The sequence below is a fragment of the Hemicordylus capensis genome, chromosome 2 (genome assembly GCF_027244095.1).
Source record: "Hemicordylus capensis ecotype Gifberg chromosome 2, rHemCap1.1.pri, whole genome shotgun sequence".
Classification (NCBI taxonomy): domain Eukaryota; kingdom Metazoa; phylum Chordata; class Lepidosauria; order Squamata; family Cordylidae; genus Hemicordylus; species Hemicordylus capensis.
This window is the reverse complement of record NC_069658.1, coordinates 172,249,271-172,267,445: the sequence shown is the minus strand read 5'-3', so window position 1 is coordinate 172,267,445 and position 18,175 is coordinate 172,249,271. Positions and strand designations below refer to the sequence as shown.

At 43.8% G+C, this 18,175-nt stretch overlaps 1 protein-coding gene across 3 annotated transcripts in view; it reads left to right on the top strand.

Moving 5' to 3' along the window:
* Nucleotides 1-18,175, top strand: part of CARM1 (coactivator associated arginine methyltransferase 1) — a 62,156-nt gene that overhangs the window by 16,798 nt on the left and 27,183 nt on the right. For 2 of the 3 annotated variants that reach the window (XM_053291803.1, XM_053291802.1), the window contains exons 2-6: nucleotides 9,782-9,907; nucleotides 12,737-12,843; nucleotides 13,508-13,612; nucleotides 16,338-16,448; nucleotides 17,952-18,129. In XM_053291803.1, the coding sequence (XP_053147778.1) occupies nucleotides 9,782-9,907; nucleotides 12,737-12,843; nucleotides 13,508-13,612; nucleotides 16,338-16,448; nucleotides 17,952-18,129 (627 nt within the window). The remainder of the gene's footprint in view (nucleotides 1-9,781; nucleotides 9,908-12,736; nucleotides 12,844-13,507; nucleotides 13,613-16,337; nucleotides 16,449-17,951; nucleotides 18,130-18,175) is intronic. The other variant, XM_053291804.1, reaches the window with a different exon arrangement.

The following is an 18,175-nucleotide window of genomic DNA, read 5'->3' as shown; positions in this document are numbered from 1 at the left end:
CACAGACTGGCAGTAGCTTCTCCAAGGTTGCAGGCAGGAATCTCTCTCAGCCCTATCTTGGAGAAGCTAGAGAGGGAACTTGAAACCTTCTGCTCTTCCCAGAGCGGCTTCATCCCCTGAGGGGAATATTTTACAGCGCTCACACATCAAGTCTCCCATTCACATGCAACTAGGGCAGACCCTGCTTAGCTATGGGGACAAGTTATGCTTGCTACCACAAGACCAGCTCTCCTCTCTTCCTGATTTTGCTAAAGTAATCCTGTAAAGGTAGGGGTAACCAACCTCAGACTCTTCAGCGTTTTTCATTATAATTCACGTCATGCTCAGCCACAATAAATTGCAGCTGGGGATGATGGGAGTTGTAGTCCAGCAGCACCTGGAGAGTCTCCATTTGGCCACCCCTGCTACAAGGCTACAGAAGACCATTAATCTCAATTCAAGTCTGAGCAAATAGTATCAAACCTCTTGATGCATTCTGATTCAGCACACATATCGTATGTGTATTTTCACATGTTCTGTGTGCATGTTACAATGAAGTTTTTCTATAACTTGCTTTTTTCATTTTTTCAGAGTAGTAAATGGATATGTGGCTGTCCATGGGGGGGTGTGGTGAGTGAGTGAATGAATGTATGAATGAATGTAGTCTATTATGTTTTTCTGTAATTGGTTATGGACACTGCTTGCAGATGCTTAAGCAAAAGCGGCAGACATAACTGCCTTGAGCCATATTTGGGAGGGTGGTATATAAATCAAATAATTAATTAATTAATAAATAACATTATTTTAAAATGATGACTAGGGTACAGTTGCGTGCGCGGACGTGCATCGTGCTTCCAGTCTCCTTATGTAGTACATTGAGTTAATACAATGCTATACAGTCTGTGTTCAAGCTCTCAATAGCCCAGTATAGTAGGCCAGTTTCCGCTTTTAGGAGCGCAGGCAGACATAACGCCTTTCATAGAGCCACTTATTTGGCCCATTAGAGAAGACTAACTTGAAGTCAGTTCTCCCATATTCACCAGCCTTGGATCACACAAACCTTCCGATGAACTCCATACATTCCTAGCTGCTGCAATATTTACTAGTATTTTCCTAGGGAAAGGATTATTGGGAAGTGGAAGAGGGACAATGAAGTCTGCCTCCATTTGGAGCCAATCTTTGGTTTCATGGGACTGTCTCAGTTGCAGGCTTTCCTGAGGCTGCTTGAAAAAGTGATGTCTAAGGTGCACATCTGCTTGAGTGTAGTAGTAAGCCTCCAAGTGCCCAGAGAGTTCTGGTTATAGGAGTGTGTCTATGGCAAGCTGAGAGTCTTGTCCATCACTTGCCAGCGCTAGGCTAGGTGAACTCCTAAGTCCTGGCATGTAGCTCAGTCCTTCAACATTCTGGTTGCTTAATGCAGTTCTTGTGAACTTGCATTGGCAAGAATACTTTTAATTACAAATGCTTCTCTTCTGCTTCATAAACAATCCAATAATGTAAGTAGCTTTTCAAACCTTTAAAGCCCTAAACGGTTTGGGCCCAGGGTATTTGAGGGACCGCCTGCTCCCAAGGGTTGCTGCCCGCTTGACGAGGACATCTGAGGGGGCCCTGCTCCGGGTGCCGACAATGAGAGAGGCCCGGCTGTCGTGCACTCGGGACAGGGCCTTCTCTGTTGCTGCCCCCAGACTCTGGAATGCTCTCCCAGTGGTCATTCGCTCCTCGGACTCCATCATGGCTTTTAGAAAGCTTGTAAAGACTTGGCTTTTTACCCTGGCTTTTACATAATCGTTTTTACTGCTGCTTCTGGGTGTTTTTATTTCTTGTATTGTTTTATGCCTGTTTTTATATGTTTTTATACTCTTAGCATGTTGTTTTTATTGTGTTTTTATTGTATGTTTTTAACTTTTGTAAACCGCCTTGGGGTTATATTTTAACGAAAGGCGGTATAAAAATGCAAAAATAAATAAATAAATATAAATAATAAATAAATAAATAAATAAAATGTTCTTTTTGCTGTTGAAGCCTCACATATAAAAACTCTCCCTTAGTGGTGGTCAACTGCACCCAGTGCCATAGTAAGGTTGTGTGTCTACCCAGCAACATCTCCTGGCTTTATGCCTCTAGCAATGGTGTTTTCTTGCTAGCCCCGATATCATCTTGGGGAGTGAGTGAAGTACAAGCTTCACAGTTGGAATAAACCCTCCATTGGGAGGAAACTGAATTCTAGGGATGCGGGACAATAATCTCAGCTCATGAATCCAGCTCTGATGTGACAACGCTGTGGCAGCCTTTTGGAGTCTCTTGAATTCACCAGGCTTTCAACCCTTTTGTGCTGTGTGCATGGAAGCCCAGAGCACATCTGCTGCCCTTTTTATAGCTCACAAAGAACTTGGAGGCCCAGCTTGACAGCCTAATTAATGTGCATGGGAGGCATTTGCATTGAATAGCTTTCAAAAGCAGAATCTTGAAAAGGCAGGGCTCTCCTTTTGGGATCTTGAATTGTGTTCTTTGCAAGGCTCTCAAATACCTCATGGTCTTGGGGTAACCCTTGCGTTTCCAATCAGATGCAGTCTGAGGTATTGTTCACGGCCTGTCGTGGTTGCTTATGTCTTCAGTAGACAAAGCCTCACTGTGTTGATTTTCTGTAGTAAAATGACTCCTGCTGAGCTCATGGCCTTGTCTCTGACCCCTCATTGAATTGGCAGCTCTTTGGCTGGTGAGCAGGGAAATTGCTTGTTGGAATTCTTGATCTTTTCCTCCTTCATCTCTATTCTGCCCTCTAGATCTCTGCATCCAGCATAATGTTATATTCTGTTCAAGAGAGAACTTAAAATGAGTGGAGCTAGAAATTGGAACTTGAGAATTTTCGGAATTGCCAGATCTCTCTTGTTAACACATAATATTTTTAATGTTTGCATTTTGGGCTATTTTGAACTGGCTACTGTATTCAACAAGAAGACATTTTGATGCTCAAAACTGCATTTGTCGGGATTCTGTACAAGCTGTGCAGTACTGTATTTCTGTCCTAAACATTTGCATAGTGAGGACCCATAGAGGCAATCTGAGGTTGTGGGTGTTCATGGGTAACTGGGAGGATGACCACAGCATTTTCCCATCTTGGGGGAGGAAATTGATGTTTCTTCATAGTGGCCGTTGTCATTCACACTCTAGGTGTCTGTTCATGCGCAGAATGTATCTGGAACCTTCCAGAGTGAAAACCCTTTTGGTGGAAGCCCCACCCCCTTGTTTGTTCACTCTGCTTCCTGCCTCTTACCTCAGGCTCTTGTTGACCGCTGTAGCAGTATCGGAAAGCCTTCCTTCACATTGCCCATGACAGCTAAGCAAAACAAAGAACAAAAAACCCAGTTTTCTCTTATCCTCTATTATTTGGTTGCGTTTTCTCCTTCTCGCTTACTTTGTCTATCCATTTTGTGTTTTATTTCTTCGGTTCCTCCCCCCCTCCCCCCACCGCCTTTGCCACCTTTGAGTGCTGCATGACCTGCTCCTCGAAGCGGCCTACTTCTGAGAACCATCTCGAGTGTTTATCCTGCCTCAGAGAAGCCCACAGAATAGATCTTTGTAAAATTTGTCAAGCTTTTACCAGGCCGAAACCATGCCTCCAGGCTTTGCACACTTCTGGGGGACAGGGTCCTGTGAGCCACTAATACCCCGGCACAAGCAGCAGCAGGAGCCCCTACGGACTGCTGAGAGTGCAGCTCTGTCTCTACGACTCTGTCCCCTTTGTCTATCGCCAGCTCCAATATGAGCTCTTGTGCGGCTGCCCTCAGGAGATGCCTGCCCTGCCTGCACTTACTACAGCTGCAGGAATTTCCCAGCTAAATTGGAGGCATCCCAATTGGTACCAATAGTGGATGCTCTGAAAGGTACCAGGGACCCACCCAAGAAGAAAAATAAGAAGTCTGGCTCCCAAGCCTAAGCAGATGGTTTCGGTGGCGACCTCCCTGCTATTAGAAGTTCCTCCCGCTCTCCATGAAGGCTCACAGCTGGCTCTTGATCCCGACCAGGACAGTGAATTGGACCAAGCTTCAGTTCCAGTATTGGTTATGAACCTGACACGTAGTGGCCCATCTGAGAAAGCAGTCCATTTGGCTCTTCCCATTCCTAGATGGCTGGCTCCTAGTAGCGGGAACAGAACAACTAAGCTGTCATTTGCAGACTACACTAGATCTGTTAGACTGCCTGGGCCTGCAGATCAACTGGGAAAAATCCAAATGTCAGCCATCACCATAGAACTCATAGGCACTATATTGGATTCCTTGGCTGTAATGGCCTTTTTGCCACCACTCAGAGTCACAGCTATTTGAGCTATGGCACATCAAATCCTCTCAACCAGAACTCGCAGAGTATCCCCCATTCAGGTTTCATGGCATCCGTGACTGCCATCCTCCCCTTAACCTGGCCTTTACAAGCCTAGTTCCTGTTGGTATTCCATTCAAGCAAGGACCACCCACAAAAAAGACTGACTCTCCCAAGACACGCACAAGCCTCTGTCCTGTGGTGAACCATGTGCTCCAACCTGGAAGAAGAGTGTCTATTCCTTCAGCCTCCACCCATATCACCATCATGACGGATGCTTCCAGGTCAAGCTGGGGCGCTCACTGTGATGACTTGACAGCATGTGGTCAAAGTGACAGAGCTTTTATCTCATCCACACTCTCAAACTCTTGGCTATTTGGAAGGCCTTGCACATTTTCCAAACCCCTTTGTGCCACAAGTCAGTTCTCATTCTGACTGGCAGTACTGCCACTAAGGCTTACCTGAACCACCAGGATGGCACCCGGTCACTTACACTGTCTTGCCTCTCTGCTCTTTTGTGGAATTGGTATCTTGCCCTTCACATTTGGCCTCCCACTGTTCACATAGCCAGATAGCATAACATCCAGGCCAATTCCCTAAGCCGCAGATTCAAAGCCTCTCATGAGTGGATGCTGAAACTTTGTGTGGTCGACCAGATCTTCCAGAAAAGGGGCTGTCACCACATAGATGTCTTTGCCACAGTAGATAACATGCAATGTGTGGCCTTCTGCAGCAGGGGAGGACATTACCCCCACTCGCTGGGCTGTGCCTTCCTGCTCCCCTGGGACAGGAACTTTCTTTACATGGTCCACACGCACTCCATTGCCATTAATTATGGGAATTCTGTATAGGATTCAGACGGAGTGGACTGCATACTGATTGCCCCATAGTGGCCATACTAAGTGTGATTTACTATCCTCCTAGAACTCTCAAACTCAGAAAGAATTCACTTACCTCTACTTCCGGATCTACTCATCGGAGACTGGGGGCAGTGTTCCATCTGAAAGTGGAGACTCTTCATCTCAAGGCTTGGTACATCTCTCTGAGGAAAGCTTCCCCGTAAACCCTCTACACGTCACTCCTGTGGGGCCAAATGGAAGGGATTCTCCTCCTTTATAGTCTCTTGAGAGTTACACCCTACCAATGCTTCAGTTGAATTTATACTCTCATATCTGTTAGATTTGAAAAAGTTGTGTTTATCTGTTGCTATTTTGAAAGTTCATTTGGCAGTCGTTGCAGCCTACACAGGTAAGCATTCTATTTTTACTCTTTTTGCAATTAAGAAATTTTTCAAAAGCCTTCTTCATTTATACCCGCCAACCCCCAGACTTTCCCTGCCATGGGGCTTGAACTTGGTTATCTCTACACTCATTAGAAAACCATTTGAGCCTATAGCAACATGCTCTTTCAAGCAAATGTTGGTCAAAACTGCCTTCCTCCTCGCTATTAGTTCCGCCCGTTGGGTGATGGAATTGAGAACCCTATGGGCAGACCTGCCCTTTTTGTCCTTTCAGACTGACAAGGTGATGCGTCCTTCCTCCCTAAAGTGGTTTCCCAGTACCACATCTATCAGATTATATGCTTATCTGTCTACTTCCCATCCTCTGATACTGAGCAGGACTGACACAGCCTCTATGTCAAGAGGACACTGTCCTTTTATTTGCACTGTATGCTGCAGTTCTGGACTTCCTCTGCCCTTCTTATCTGTCTCGCTGGTGCTAATAAAGGGAACCAATATCATCACAACAGCTAGGTTACTCACTTTCTGGCCAGGAACTGCCACTGTCCCTACAGGCTCATTTGACAAGGGCCATAGCAATGTCAACTGCCTATTTCCAGGGAGTTCATCTTGAAGTGATAAGTATGGTGGCCACCTGGAAGGGACCATTCTCTGTTGTCTGTCACTATGATTTGGATAGCAGGTCTAGGAGTGACTCCCAATTTGGTTAGGCTATCCTCCAATCAGTTCTATGTGGACAGTTTCCTCTTATCAAGCTCTGCTGCACCTGCCAGCCAGGTGAGTAGCTTGTTATCACCTAGAGTGTGAATAACGGCCATTAAGCTACCAAAAAATGGCACAGGTCTCATACCCTCCCAAATGAGCAGTGGTGTGAGAGAACATTAGGTTGGATAAATCTGGGCCTTAATTTGCTGGTGAATGATGCTAATAGTTTATAGCTGAGCCCCTGCTAAGTACTATCTGGGACTCTTCAAATACCACCAGTGGTACTCCTACCACTGGCTTGGAACCAGTGGAAAATTGGAAGTTACAATTTTGGCTTGGAAAATTGGAGTTACATTAGCTACTTTCCAGTCCTTTGGAACAGAGCCTGAGTGTTAGGGACACGTTACATATCTTTGCTAGGAGAGCAGCAATTTCATATTTGAGTTCCTTCAGAACTCGGGTGGATGCCATCTGGTCCTGGCGACTTGTTAATTTTTAGTTTTTCAAGACACTTTAGAACATCCTCTCTAGTCAGCTCAGATTGGCCCAGTCTTCAGCCTCCAGACTTGGGAAGCTCAGTTCCGGAGCAGGTCAGTATCCTCTGCTGTGAAGACAGATGCAAAGAACTCATTCAGTTTATCTCCTTAGCCTCCTTAATAATCCTTTTCATACCCTCATAATCTAAGGGTCCAACTGCCTCCCTGGCAGGTTTTCTGCTCCTGATATATTTAAAGAAGTTTGACACTTCTAGTTATATGCTCCTCCGACTCTCTTTTTGCATCTCTTATTGTCTCCTTGCATTTATTTTGTCAGAGTTTGTTCCTTCCTGTTCTCTTAATTTGGGCAGGACTTTCATTTTCTAAAGGAAGTCTTCTTCCCTTTTATAGCTTCCCTGACTCTGTTTGTTAGCTACACTGGCGTCCTCCTGAACTGGGTGTTACCTTCCCTCCTTCTTCGTATACGTTCCAGCTGAGCTTCTATTATTTTGGTTTTTAATAAGTCCCATGCTTTCTGGAGTGATTTTGACCCTCCTGACTTTCCCTTTCAGCTTCCTTTTTACCAGTCCCCTTATTTTTGAGAAGTTTCCTCTTCTGAAGTCCAAGAAACACAGCATTGTAAAATGCATGCCCTTTTATTGCATTAGGAAAGGCTAGTTTCAATTATGCAAAGGGAGGAAGACCTTGCAATATGATTCTCATTATTCTCTAATGAGAATATTTGTTGTTGTTGTTCTACTTGGAGTTCAGACTTTTTTCAGCACTGTATAATTGGCAAAAAGAATGTTTTCCAATGTTTTCAAAATTTCTGAATAGTTGGGGGCACACCTTTTTTTTTTCTCAGCTAATTTTGGAGGCAGTCTTCATTCTAAAACCCAAATACTTTACTTTGAAGAGTGTCAGAATAAGCACTGCCTTCCCTCTGAGAAGCTCACTCCCCATGTTTCTGAGGATGTCATTGTTCTGGGCATACTTGCTAGTTGGAAGGAGGCAAATTCAAAGCATTGGCTCATGCAGAGAGGCAACAGCAGGGCAAGTAATTTTGCTGTGTATTTTCACAGAGAGTGATTGAATGATCCATTCAGTCCTGATGCACAGTTGGGACTGGATTTATGTGTGACAGTAGCCTCGTCCAGACATGAGTGAGCGCAGTGGTGCTCATGATTACAGCTGTGAAAGCAGGGAGCATGTCCTGTCACTCATCCCCTCTTACCAGGTGCTCATGGTTACGGTGCTGTTAGTGTGAGGGGAAAGTGCTGTAATTGTGATGGCCAAGGTTGCCGATTACAAAAGTCCGGGCATCACGGTTGCGGCAATCCCCCCTTCACACAAATGGCACCATAACCACGATGACCTGGTAGGAGGGGATGAGTGATCGTGGTGGGGTGGGGCTGCCTCCTCACTTTTGCAGCTGTAACTGTAATCACCAATCACTCACTAATGTCTAAACAAGGCTAGTATCAAGCCGCCTGGAGGCTGATCCAGAGGAGCCATGGCAAGAGCAGTGAAGTGCCTGCCTGTGCTGGACAATGCAGCCTCTTCTGGGTGTGCCTTGTTTGGGTTCACAGCTTTAATTTACTTGCTTTTATTCTTTGTGGCTCTGGCTCACAGTGCAGGAATTACTGGTTTAGACCAGAGGAAGTTCTTTGAAACTTTTATTGAATCTTACTGAAACTTTTATTGAAGCAGGGTAAGAGCGTGGTTATTCAGAGCAAGGCTGAATAGGAGTCCTGAACCCAAAATAGAAGTGGTAGTTAACTCAGAAGCTAGTGGGAGTCAAGCAATTGGCGAGAAAGGGGAAAGGCCCTTCTGTGTCCTTTAGGGATGTGCACGGAACCACAGCAGGGCGATTCGAAGGTAGCAGGGGTGCCACTTTAAGATCGGGAGAGGGTCACTTACCCCTCACACCACTCCCCCCCCCCGGCATCCTTTGTTAAGAAAGCTGATCGGGGCAGCAGCGTACCTCCCTGTTGCCCCCGTTGGCCAGATGTGGCCGGAACTACCCAACGTGCTGGCACGTGCGCGCACATATGCATCAGGGACTTCCAGCCATATCTGGCCAACGGGGGCAGCAGGGGAGGTACACTGCTGCCCCGATCAGCATTTTTAACAAAGGATGCCGGTTGGGAGAAAGCAGTAGGAAGGATAAGTGCATCCTCCCCCGCTCTTAAAGCGGCACCCCCACCACCTTTGAACCAGTTCTGTGCACATCCCTAGTGTCCAGGAGGCTGTACAGTGTGTAGTGTTGTGAATATGTGCTTCACAGTACCTGTCCCACAGCCCCAAGCACTTAGTGTGATCACAGATATACTCAAGTCTATTTTCTCTTCAGCCCCTGCTTCTGGTACAACATTTGGGAGGCAGCCTTTTAGAGGTGCCTTTTGAGACACACATTTCTCATGTTAAAATGTCTTTGAGATCATGGGAAGAGCTTCTTGAAAACTTGGAATTGAAAATGTTGAGAAGCTATGAGCATGATCTAGAATAGAAAGTGTGTAAATTGGGACACTGTAAGTTGTACATACCAGATATGGATTATAGTAGGAACTAGGAGGAGGAAAGGTCCATGCAGTAGCCTTTTAAGTGTAAAGGAAAAGAGAACTGAGAGTGCATGCAGGAAGGGTAGGTGATGGGAACTATCATACACAAGTCTCACTGTTGACATTTGGAAGTTTACCTACCCAGGATTCTACGCTTTGGTGGAAACTGCCCTCAGGTATTGAGACTCTTTTTGGCCAACATGAGGACTAGGAAGCAGTTAAAAATGCAGGTTCTTAGTTTTTCACAAGTCTGTGTAAGACTGTAAATATTGATTCCCTTCTCTCTAGTGCTTTTTAGTACTGACAAATTTTCTATTAAACCCGGGGAACTAAAAACAAAGAGGAAGAGATGCCTGAGGAGTGACAATATGTAGAACAAGTGGGTGTTATAGATCGTGTGCAATTTATACCTATGTCATGTGATGCGGTGCCATAAACTTTCATCAGCCTCTTGGGGCTTTATTAAACCACATGTTTTTGTCTTTCCTTCCTTCCTTCCACAGAAGATGACGTTTGCGTATTCAAGTGCTCTGTGTCGAAGGAGACGGAATGTAGCAGAGTTGGCAAACAGTCCTTCATTATCACACTGGGGTGTAATAGTGTCCTTATACAGTTTGCAACGCCAAGTGGTAGGTAATAGCAGATTTGTGTTTTTATTTGTGCAGATATTCTGGGAACAGCATTGCTGTGGCCAAACCTGCTAGTATTAAAGTGTAAAATGTTCCTTCTGGTTGACAAGTCTAGAACAACTCTCTGTCCCAGGACAGGACTTCTTGTCTGAAGCATCTTCAAACAAAGGAGATTCCACACTGTCATATGATGCCTGAATGGCTTGTGCAGCTTGAGAACTCTTGTAATGTTTTAGCGTAGAACATTTACCTTCATGTTCTTAAACCGCTGCCACTTATCTTCAGTGGATGCAGTGAGCTGTTGCCATCCCTCAGCAATGTTTTGATTCAAAGGGCATCAGGAGATGCTGGTTCATAAGTGAGCAGGAGTTAAAGATGTGTGCTTTCAGAAATGCTGAAGCCATGTGGTGGGGGAAATAATTTTTTCTTCAGAAACTTTGAGTTGAAGTATGTAACACTGACTTGTTAAACCTAAGCTTTATTTAACACTTTAAGAACAGGAAATATTATGTGTAACTAAGTACTGTTTTGGTGTACCCTTTTTAATATCAAATTTAGCAGGTTTTTTTACTCAAACAATAGTTATAAATATACTCTCAGAGATGGAGCTGCAAGCAATAATGCCAACTTGAAAATAGTGGGGGGAGGGGAAGTAAAATATGTTGAAAATGGAAACCATCAATATTATGCTTTACAAAAGGTTTGTTTGGGCTTAGTAGCAAAATGTAGGAACTGAAGAAATCTTGTCTAGGGAGATAACAAATGAAAATGAAAATTGACTATTCTGAAATAGAATATTTCATAAGAAATCTTAAAATTACTAGCCCCCCAATTCCCGTCCCTTTGCCTCTTCATCTTGAGCAGAGCTCAGTGGAGAGCTCTGTATACATAACCTCTCACATTCTCATTATGATCACATGTTATCATATTAATAAGCCATCTATGAACACTTATCCAAAACCTGGGGAAAGTCTGCATCTCAAAGCAGCTGGACTTCCCCCAAATTCTTCTGTTGCACAAATCCAAATTCTCTTAGTAGAGTAAATTATGCAAGCTTACACTTGCATAATTTTGCTTCCGTCATCTGGGTTTTCAAAATGTTTTGGAGTGGATAACACGAGAAAGAGGGAATTGTAACACATTGTTGTTTTGCTGCAGAACATGGACCTGTTCAGGGCACTGAAGCCAGCTATCCCAATCTAGCTGTGCAATATTGAGGGCTAGAAAGTTGTGTATTTAATTTTTAGAACGGATATTTAAATTCACTTGGTTTTTCATTTATTGTTCACTGCTCTGGGTCCCAGGATGCATGGTGGTATGTAGATAACATTACAGGGTGCAAATTCCATTCCATTGGTAGTGGAATCGGATACAACCTGGTTTTGACACTACTGGCCCACCCATGATAGCATAAGGTAGCTTTTTATCATTTATATAGTATTTTTGAGCCAAGTCTTTACCAGCACCCTGGGGAGGACTGAGTAGGTTTGAGTGTGCAAAATGGCTCCTTTTAGGATTAGGAGTACATAATTGGCAGCTCCATGTGATGTAGCTGTTGCTGGGATTTTCCAAACTGCAGGTGAGGGAAAATTAATGTTCCTTTATTTGTTTTAAAAATACAGCAACCTGCCCTTACAAAGCTATCATGAAAGAAGGCATGGTTTGACTCCTTTCTCTCCAGGTGTAGATAGGGGCACATACCACAGTTATTTCTGGGGAAATGGAGGTGGTCAGTTTTACTTGGCTCACATTTCTGTCTACGGAACATGATACAAACAGCTGAGCTTTTACCAATCTGGCAGGTTGTGGTATAGCACACAACAAGGCTTTGACTTTGGGGGTTGAAACTTGCTATTTCTCAAGCTGCCTTCGTTTCCATTTCATGTGGATGTTTTTTAAAAAATAAAGAGAAGCTCTTTGTATAGACAGACAGAAATTCACATGAAAGTTCAACAGTGGTGTGTGTGTGTTGTTGTTGTTTTTTAGTGGGGTTGGGTTTGGTAAAATTTAGAACTCCTTGAAGAAAACTTTGTACGGTGTGATCTTTTTCTCAGATTTATTTTATTTTTATTTTTTTGCACCAGTGTTGGCAGAGGGGTGACAGTAGGGAGATGAAAAGAACTGGAATGAGAATCCATGGGACTCTTGTTTATGAGCAGAAGTGAAAACAGCTTTGGCAGTTGAAAGGGTATACAATAGAGCACTCCATATATTGGAAGGGGTAACCTGAGGTTAATAACAATGGGTGTCAATAGAGCAATGAAAGTTCTCTTTGAGTAAAGGTGACTGCTAATGACTATTAATTAGTAATAAAGGTGACTACAAGGTGCTAATGTCTACAACTTGGCACCAACAAACATTTAGCTAGAAATTGGAAGCTGCAAAATTTCAGATTGCTTTGCGCAAATGACCTTGCTATGTTCAAGCGGGTTCTGGATACACCTATGAAGGGTACTGTGCTAGTGTCTCAGCTGTGGCTCATTGGGGCACTTTGTAATCACTGGGCCTCTCTAACTTATTTGTGGCTGAGGTTGTGAAACTTTATAAGGCCATGGGGACAAGAAACAAGAGAGCTTTCTGTCTTAAGGGCCCTTGTTAACAGCCCTCATCTGTCAATCTGAAAGTATAAGCTTTAAAGCCCTTGTCACTGAATATGCATAACTCTCTCACTTGGTGGTTTTGCTCTTTTTCTTCCTCCCTTGCATCAACGGGAGAGAAGGTCAGTGCTAGTCAACGACGCTGCTTTTGAGTTCTGTGTTCCTTCTGGGTTGGGTCTGAGCAATGACATTTGAATGCTGCTAAAGGGGCAATGCTTGGTTCTTCTTTTAGACTTCTGTTCATTTTATAATATTTTGAAAAACTGCCGGGGCCACAACACGGAGCAGTCTGTGTTCAGTGAGCGCACAGAGGAATCGTCTGCTGTGCAGTACTTCCAGGTAGGTGGGTCCAATAGCTGCTGCTTTTATCCTTGGGGTGGGGAGATGGGATTACTGTTTAAACAGTTTGGAGACTAAATGGTTGGAGGATGAAATTTTAAAATTGGGAGTGTTCGCATGCTGTCTGTAGTTTACATATGGTATACTTTTTTAGTAGAGAGAATGTGGCTTGTTACGTAGTTCAACAGATGAATAAGTTATTAGGTCAGGAGGGTTGGGAGTCTGGAAAACAGTACATTCATGGCCGAGTGATGCAGAGGTGAGCTGGACTCTGCTGGAATCTCATGCAGACACTTGGCTTGCTGTAAAAAGTCAGAAGAAATTACCAGTGTGTGTACAGGGCTTTCTCCACAAATCTCTAAGATTTGCAGGCCTTAACTGTATGAATTCCTAGATGCATGCCATGATCATCATCTGAGGAGACACACAGAAGATCACTAGGGCCTGTGCATGTAATATTTCCAAGTGGCTTCCCCATCCCAGTGGAACAGAGTTCTTTTGACCATAGAGTGCTTAGTAACAAGCCTTGTTAGCCTTTGGGATACTTAATGTTGTCCAGTGAGAGTTTCCTAAAATTGAGGAGGAGTATATGTGCACATGCACACTTCTTTCTCTGAGAGGGAAGTGTATTAGGTTTGACAAGGGCTCTTTGGTTTCCCTCTAGTTTTATGGATACTTGTCCCAGCAACAAAATATGATGCAGGATTATGTCAGAACCGGCACCTACCAGCGAGCTATCCTGCAGAACCACAGTGACTTTAAAGATAAGGTAAGAGGGAGTTGGATCTCATTGGCCACAAATATATCCAGTATTTGTGATGAGAATGAATGCAGACAATACATGCTCCTCCTAATGACCCATATTTCATAAAGGGAGAAGCTTAATTTTCTCCTTGAAGATTCACATGCATGTTTCATATCCAGGTCACACGTCCTCTATGCTCAAAAGCCATTACAAAGCTAAAAAAAATTAAGACATGACAAATGAAATGAGCACAAGTTATTGCTACAATTTTTCATCTTTAGTCTCTGGACTTGTACCATAGTTGATATCCTGAGTCTGGAGCCTAAGGAAGTGAGACTGACATCCTTGCATGTTACCACTTGCATGTTACCATAGCTTTGGCTGCGGCCAAAGGAAGCCAGACCAGCAAAGGAATGGCAATAGGCCACTTGGTTTGGCCGTCTCCATCTTAAGAACTTCCAGACCAGACGTGTCCTCTGATCTGTGGGAAAAGATGATATGACCTTTTCTGTCTCCTGCCCAAGGTCTACATCTATCTTGCTTCCAGGACCTTGCCTGCCTGGTTTGTCAGTAGCAAGGTGTGACACATGGGAGTGTTGTGTATCTTACTTAGAGACGAGAACAGTGAAGGGGAAAGGTTTGTTGGCCAGAGATGGGCAAGGAAGAGCATGTGTGCAGGGTTAAGTCTTCAATTCCTTGATTCCTGGAAATCTTTCCTGGGCTTCTTTCAAATTTTTCTATGTAACTTTGAGAATAGGAAACTTGCCCTCTGTAACCATTTGAAATCTTACGTTCTTCCTATTGACACCATATGCTGTTCTATAATGGGTGATATCCCTGGCTCAGCTTGCAGGGGCAGGTGTCTTTTAAACAATTCCCTAACTGGGTAAGGAATGACCTCTCTCAGATGTACCCATGTAGCTTTCCTTTAGCAAGTGGTAGCAGGTATTTTGGCAGACTCTGGAATTATCTGATTCTCCTCTGACTTTATAGTTGCAGTCCCTGGCTCAGCACTTTGCCAAATTGTGTGGAATAGCCTTCTCTCATGCTTGCTCCCATTTAGTCAGTGTTTTTGTGTCTCTAGTCTTTTTTATTGAAGTCCCAACTCATTTAAATTAATTTAACTCTTTTTGTGCTGCAAATATTTCCCTGGTGTGCAGTCAGTACTTTAAGCTTCTGTGGAAGAGAACTTTTACATGCAAGTCAGAAAGAGGCAAATACTGTCTCTCTTGAAATAGTTATTCGGTAATCCAAAAATGGAAACTGCAAGTTAAGGTGCCCATCGTAATTTCCACACCATATCAGCTGTCAAGACTTTGTACAGCCTGGTATATGATGATGGCTTGAGAAATGAGGCTCCATGCACCCACACTTTGCCTTGGTCTTTCAGTTGGGCTGGGAAGGGATGCATCCAGGCAGACATTTAACTTCCTAGAGATGCCCCTGATGAATTTCTGCCTGATGCATCTCTGATCAAGGCAAAGTGTGGGAGCCTGATTTCTAAAGCCATCATTATATACCAGACTGTACAAAGTATTTACAGGCGCGGGTGGCCATCTGAGCCCTGGGAGTGGAGGCTGGGGCAGCCAGCAGGGAATGTCAGCTTGCTGCCATGTTTATTGTGAGCAGCATGGTGGGCACTGTAACCTCAAGCTCGCTATTGCACTAAAAATGTAATTTTTTGCCTCTAAAACCCAATTTTGAGGATCAATTGTAAAATAATCAATTGGGTTCCAGGGGGATATACAAAAGGCACTTCTCTGGCATGCTGAAATTATGCAACTGGACTATAAAATCATTTAAGTACCACTTACTCAATCTGAAAAAATGTCACCAACCCTTTAACCCCCTGTTCAAAAGAGAAAAACGTGTTCTACCTAAGCCATTTTCAAATGGATTTTCACTAAATTTGCAGGGGAGGTGTCTCTTGTCACCTAGTGAATGTGTGCTGATGGCCAGGCAGATCAGACAAATGGTATTGATTTGATAAGCAATAGAATGTTCAGGGCTTATAATGGTGGAATGTTGAGAACACTCTCCAGCATAACTCTACTGGCATTATTGCACCAGTATAGTAGTATTGTATTTTCTTGCTTACAAGAGGAAGCAGAGTGCTATAATATTTTTATTTTTTGTGTGTGGACCAAGTTAGCCTGTAAATGACTTTCTTATTATTCTTGCTAAGGGACAGCAAGCAGGGAAAGTGGCAAATCTGTTATTTCCTTGAAGTATCCTACTTGTTTGACAGACAGTAGTCAAACCACCCTGGCTTGTGTTGGGCTGTTGCTGTAGCTTTGTGTGTGTATTGGGGGTTCAGTTATTGTTAGAGCAAAAATTACTGGCCTTAAAAAGAAGGGGGAGTTGCTTTCTAATCCAGCTCAAGAACAGCTTCTCTCCACCCCAAGTCTGCCCCAGATTAGTTGGTGCTCTAACTTTCAAAAGAGATTAAGGTAGCACTATATTCTCAAGTTCTCTGTACTGATGGGAGTTTCGGGGATCTTTCTGCCTCTCAGGTGAGGCGGTTTGGCATCCTTAAAACCTTTGGACATTAAAACTGCAGCTTTCAGTAGTGGAAGAGTTCCGCTCCCTCTAGAATGTTGCAAAACTAGCTATGCACATATCACATATGAAATAGTTAATAATTTGCAATGGGTTGCTTGGAGGAGATAGTTGGCTTTTGTTCCGTGTTTGTGATTAACTTAACTGTATTTTGTCTGTCTATTCATCTATGTACTTTCTTTTTCTTCAGATTGTATTAGACGTTGGCTGCGGTTCTGGCATCCTGTCATTTTTTGCAGCGCAGGCTGGAGCAAGAAAAATCTATGCAGTGGAAGCCAGCACAATGGCTCAACATGCAGAGGTAACTGAAGAATCGGGGCTGATTGAACAGCTGCTGGAGGGTCCACCCTTACTTAGGTTGCAAATGTACAGATTTTGTAAGGTAAAGGTAAAGTGTGCTCTCGATTTTGACTCCTGGCACCCACAGAGTCCTGTGGTTTTCTTTTGGTAGAATACAGGAGGGGTTTACCATTGCTTTCTCCCACGGAGTATGAGATGATGCCTTTCAGCATCTTCCTATATTGCTGCTGCCTGATATAGGTGTTTCCCATAGTCTAGGAAACATACCAGCAGGGATTCAAACCTTCTGCTTGTTAGTCAGGCATTTCCCTGCTGTGCCACTTAAGGTGGTACAGATTTTGTCGCTGATAGGAATTGTTTTCTTCTCTCATTTCTCTCTACCCCTACAGAAAAAGGGAGAGTGAAAGCGCTACTGATTCAGTCACTAAGAAACTAGGTGTTGGTGCACAGGTGGAATTGGCCAGATGATTGTTTTGCTTAGATTTACTTTATATAGTAATCTGGGCCAGACTCTCCCTAAGTTTGGAGCAGGCAGAAGTATGATGTGGAAAAAACATTAGATTTTCACATCCCTGCTCAGGCACAAAAGTCCCCTTGGGCCCATTGTGTGTTTGCAGCCTCCCAGTATGGCTGTGAAGATACATTGGAATAGCTCCCATGTCTGCCAGACTGAGCCTCTCAGATTCAGATGTGATACCATGGTTCTGAAGGCAGAACACTGTTCCTGTCTTATAGTTGAAGGTAATTCCTTCTTGGAACTGAACCAAGCACTGAATTACTCTGAGTCTGCACAGTCTTCAAAATGCTGGCACTGTGGCTTAGGTTTGCAATTTTCCTGAGCCAACTTAATCCGTGTTGCAGTAGGCTACAACAGTTTATTATGTACCAAGGAAGAAATTGTGGCCTGTTTTACCACAATTTAGGGCACCTAGAACACATTCAAGAGTGATCATTACTTTTGCACACATTACCAGGAGCTTTCTGCTTGGTGCTTTTATTTCAAACTAAGAACTGGCAAGTTCTACACACATGCATTCTTAAGCAAGTACTTAGTACTTGGTTATCTGTTGGATAAACATACCTGTTGGATGCCAAGGGTCTTGAACTGGAGGCTCTGGCAGTGCAGCCCAGTTCTTATTCTCTGTGCCATTGTGGCAACTTACACATTTGCAACCAGAGGGAATAGCTAGCCTGATTTCTGCTGTGCTGCATCAAGGATCAGGTGACATAGGAGCGTTTGGTCCTATAAAGCTGTGATTCTGGCTCCTCAGTCTGAGCACCTTTGTTGTTCAGTCTGAAATGCTTGCCAACTTGCTGGTTTCCATGCCACTAGCCCTGACAGTATCATAAAGAACAGCCCTAAATGTCTGTCTGGATTGTTTAATATACAGTTAGAAACTCTTCAAAGCATCCATCCCTTTCTTCAGCAGATGCTTAACTGAATAGACCAAGTGTGTGTGTGAGCGGATGGTCTCCTTCTCACCTTTATCCCTCTCTTGGCCAGGTTTTAGTCAAGAGTAACAACCTGACTGATAGGATTGTGGTCATTCCTGGAAAAGTAGAGGAGGTCACACTTCCAGAACAGGTGGACATCATTATATCTGAGCCAATGGGTTATATGCTTTTCAATGAACGTATGCTGGAGAGTTATCTGCACGCCAAGAAGTATTTAAAGCCCAGTGGTAAGCGACTTCTGCTTAAGGGGGTGGGGAGAACGGGAGCCTTCAG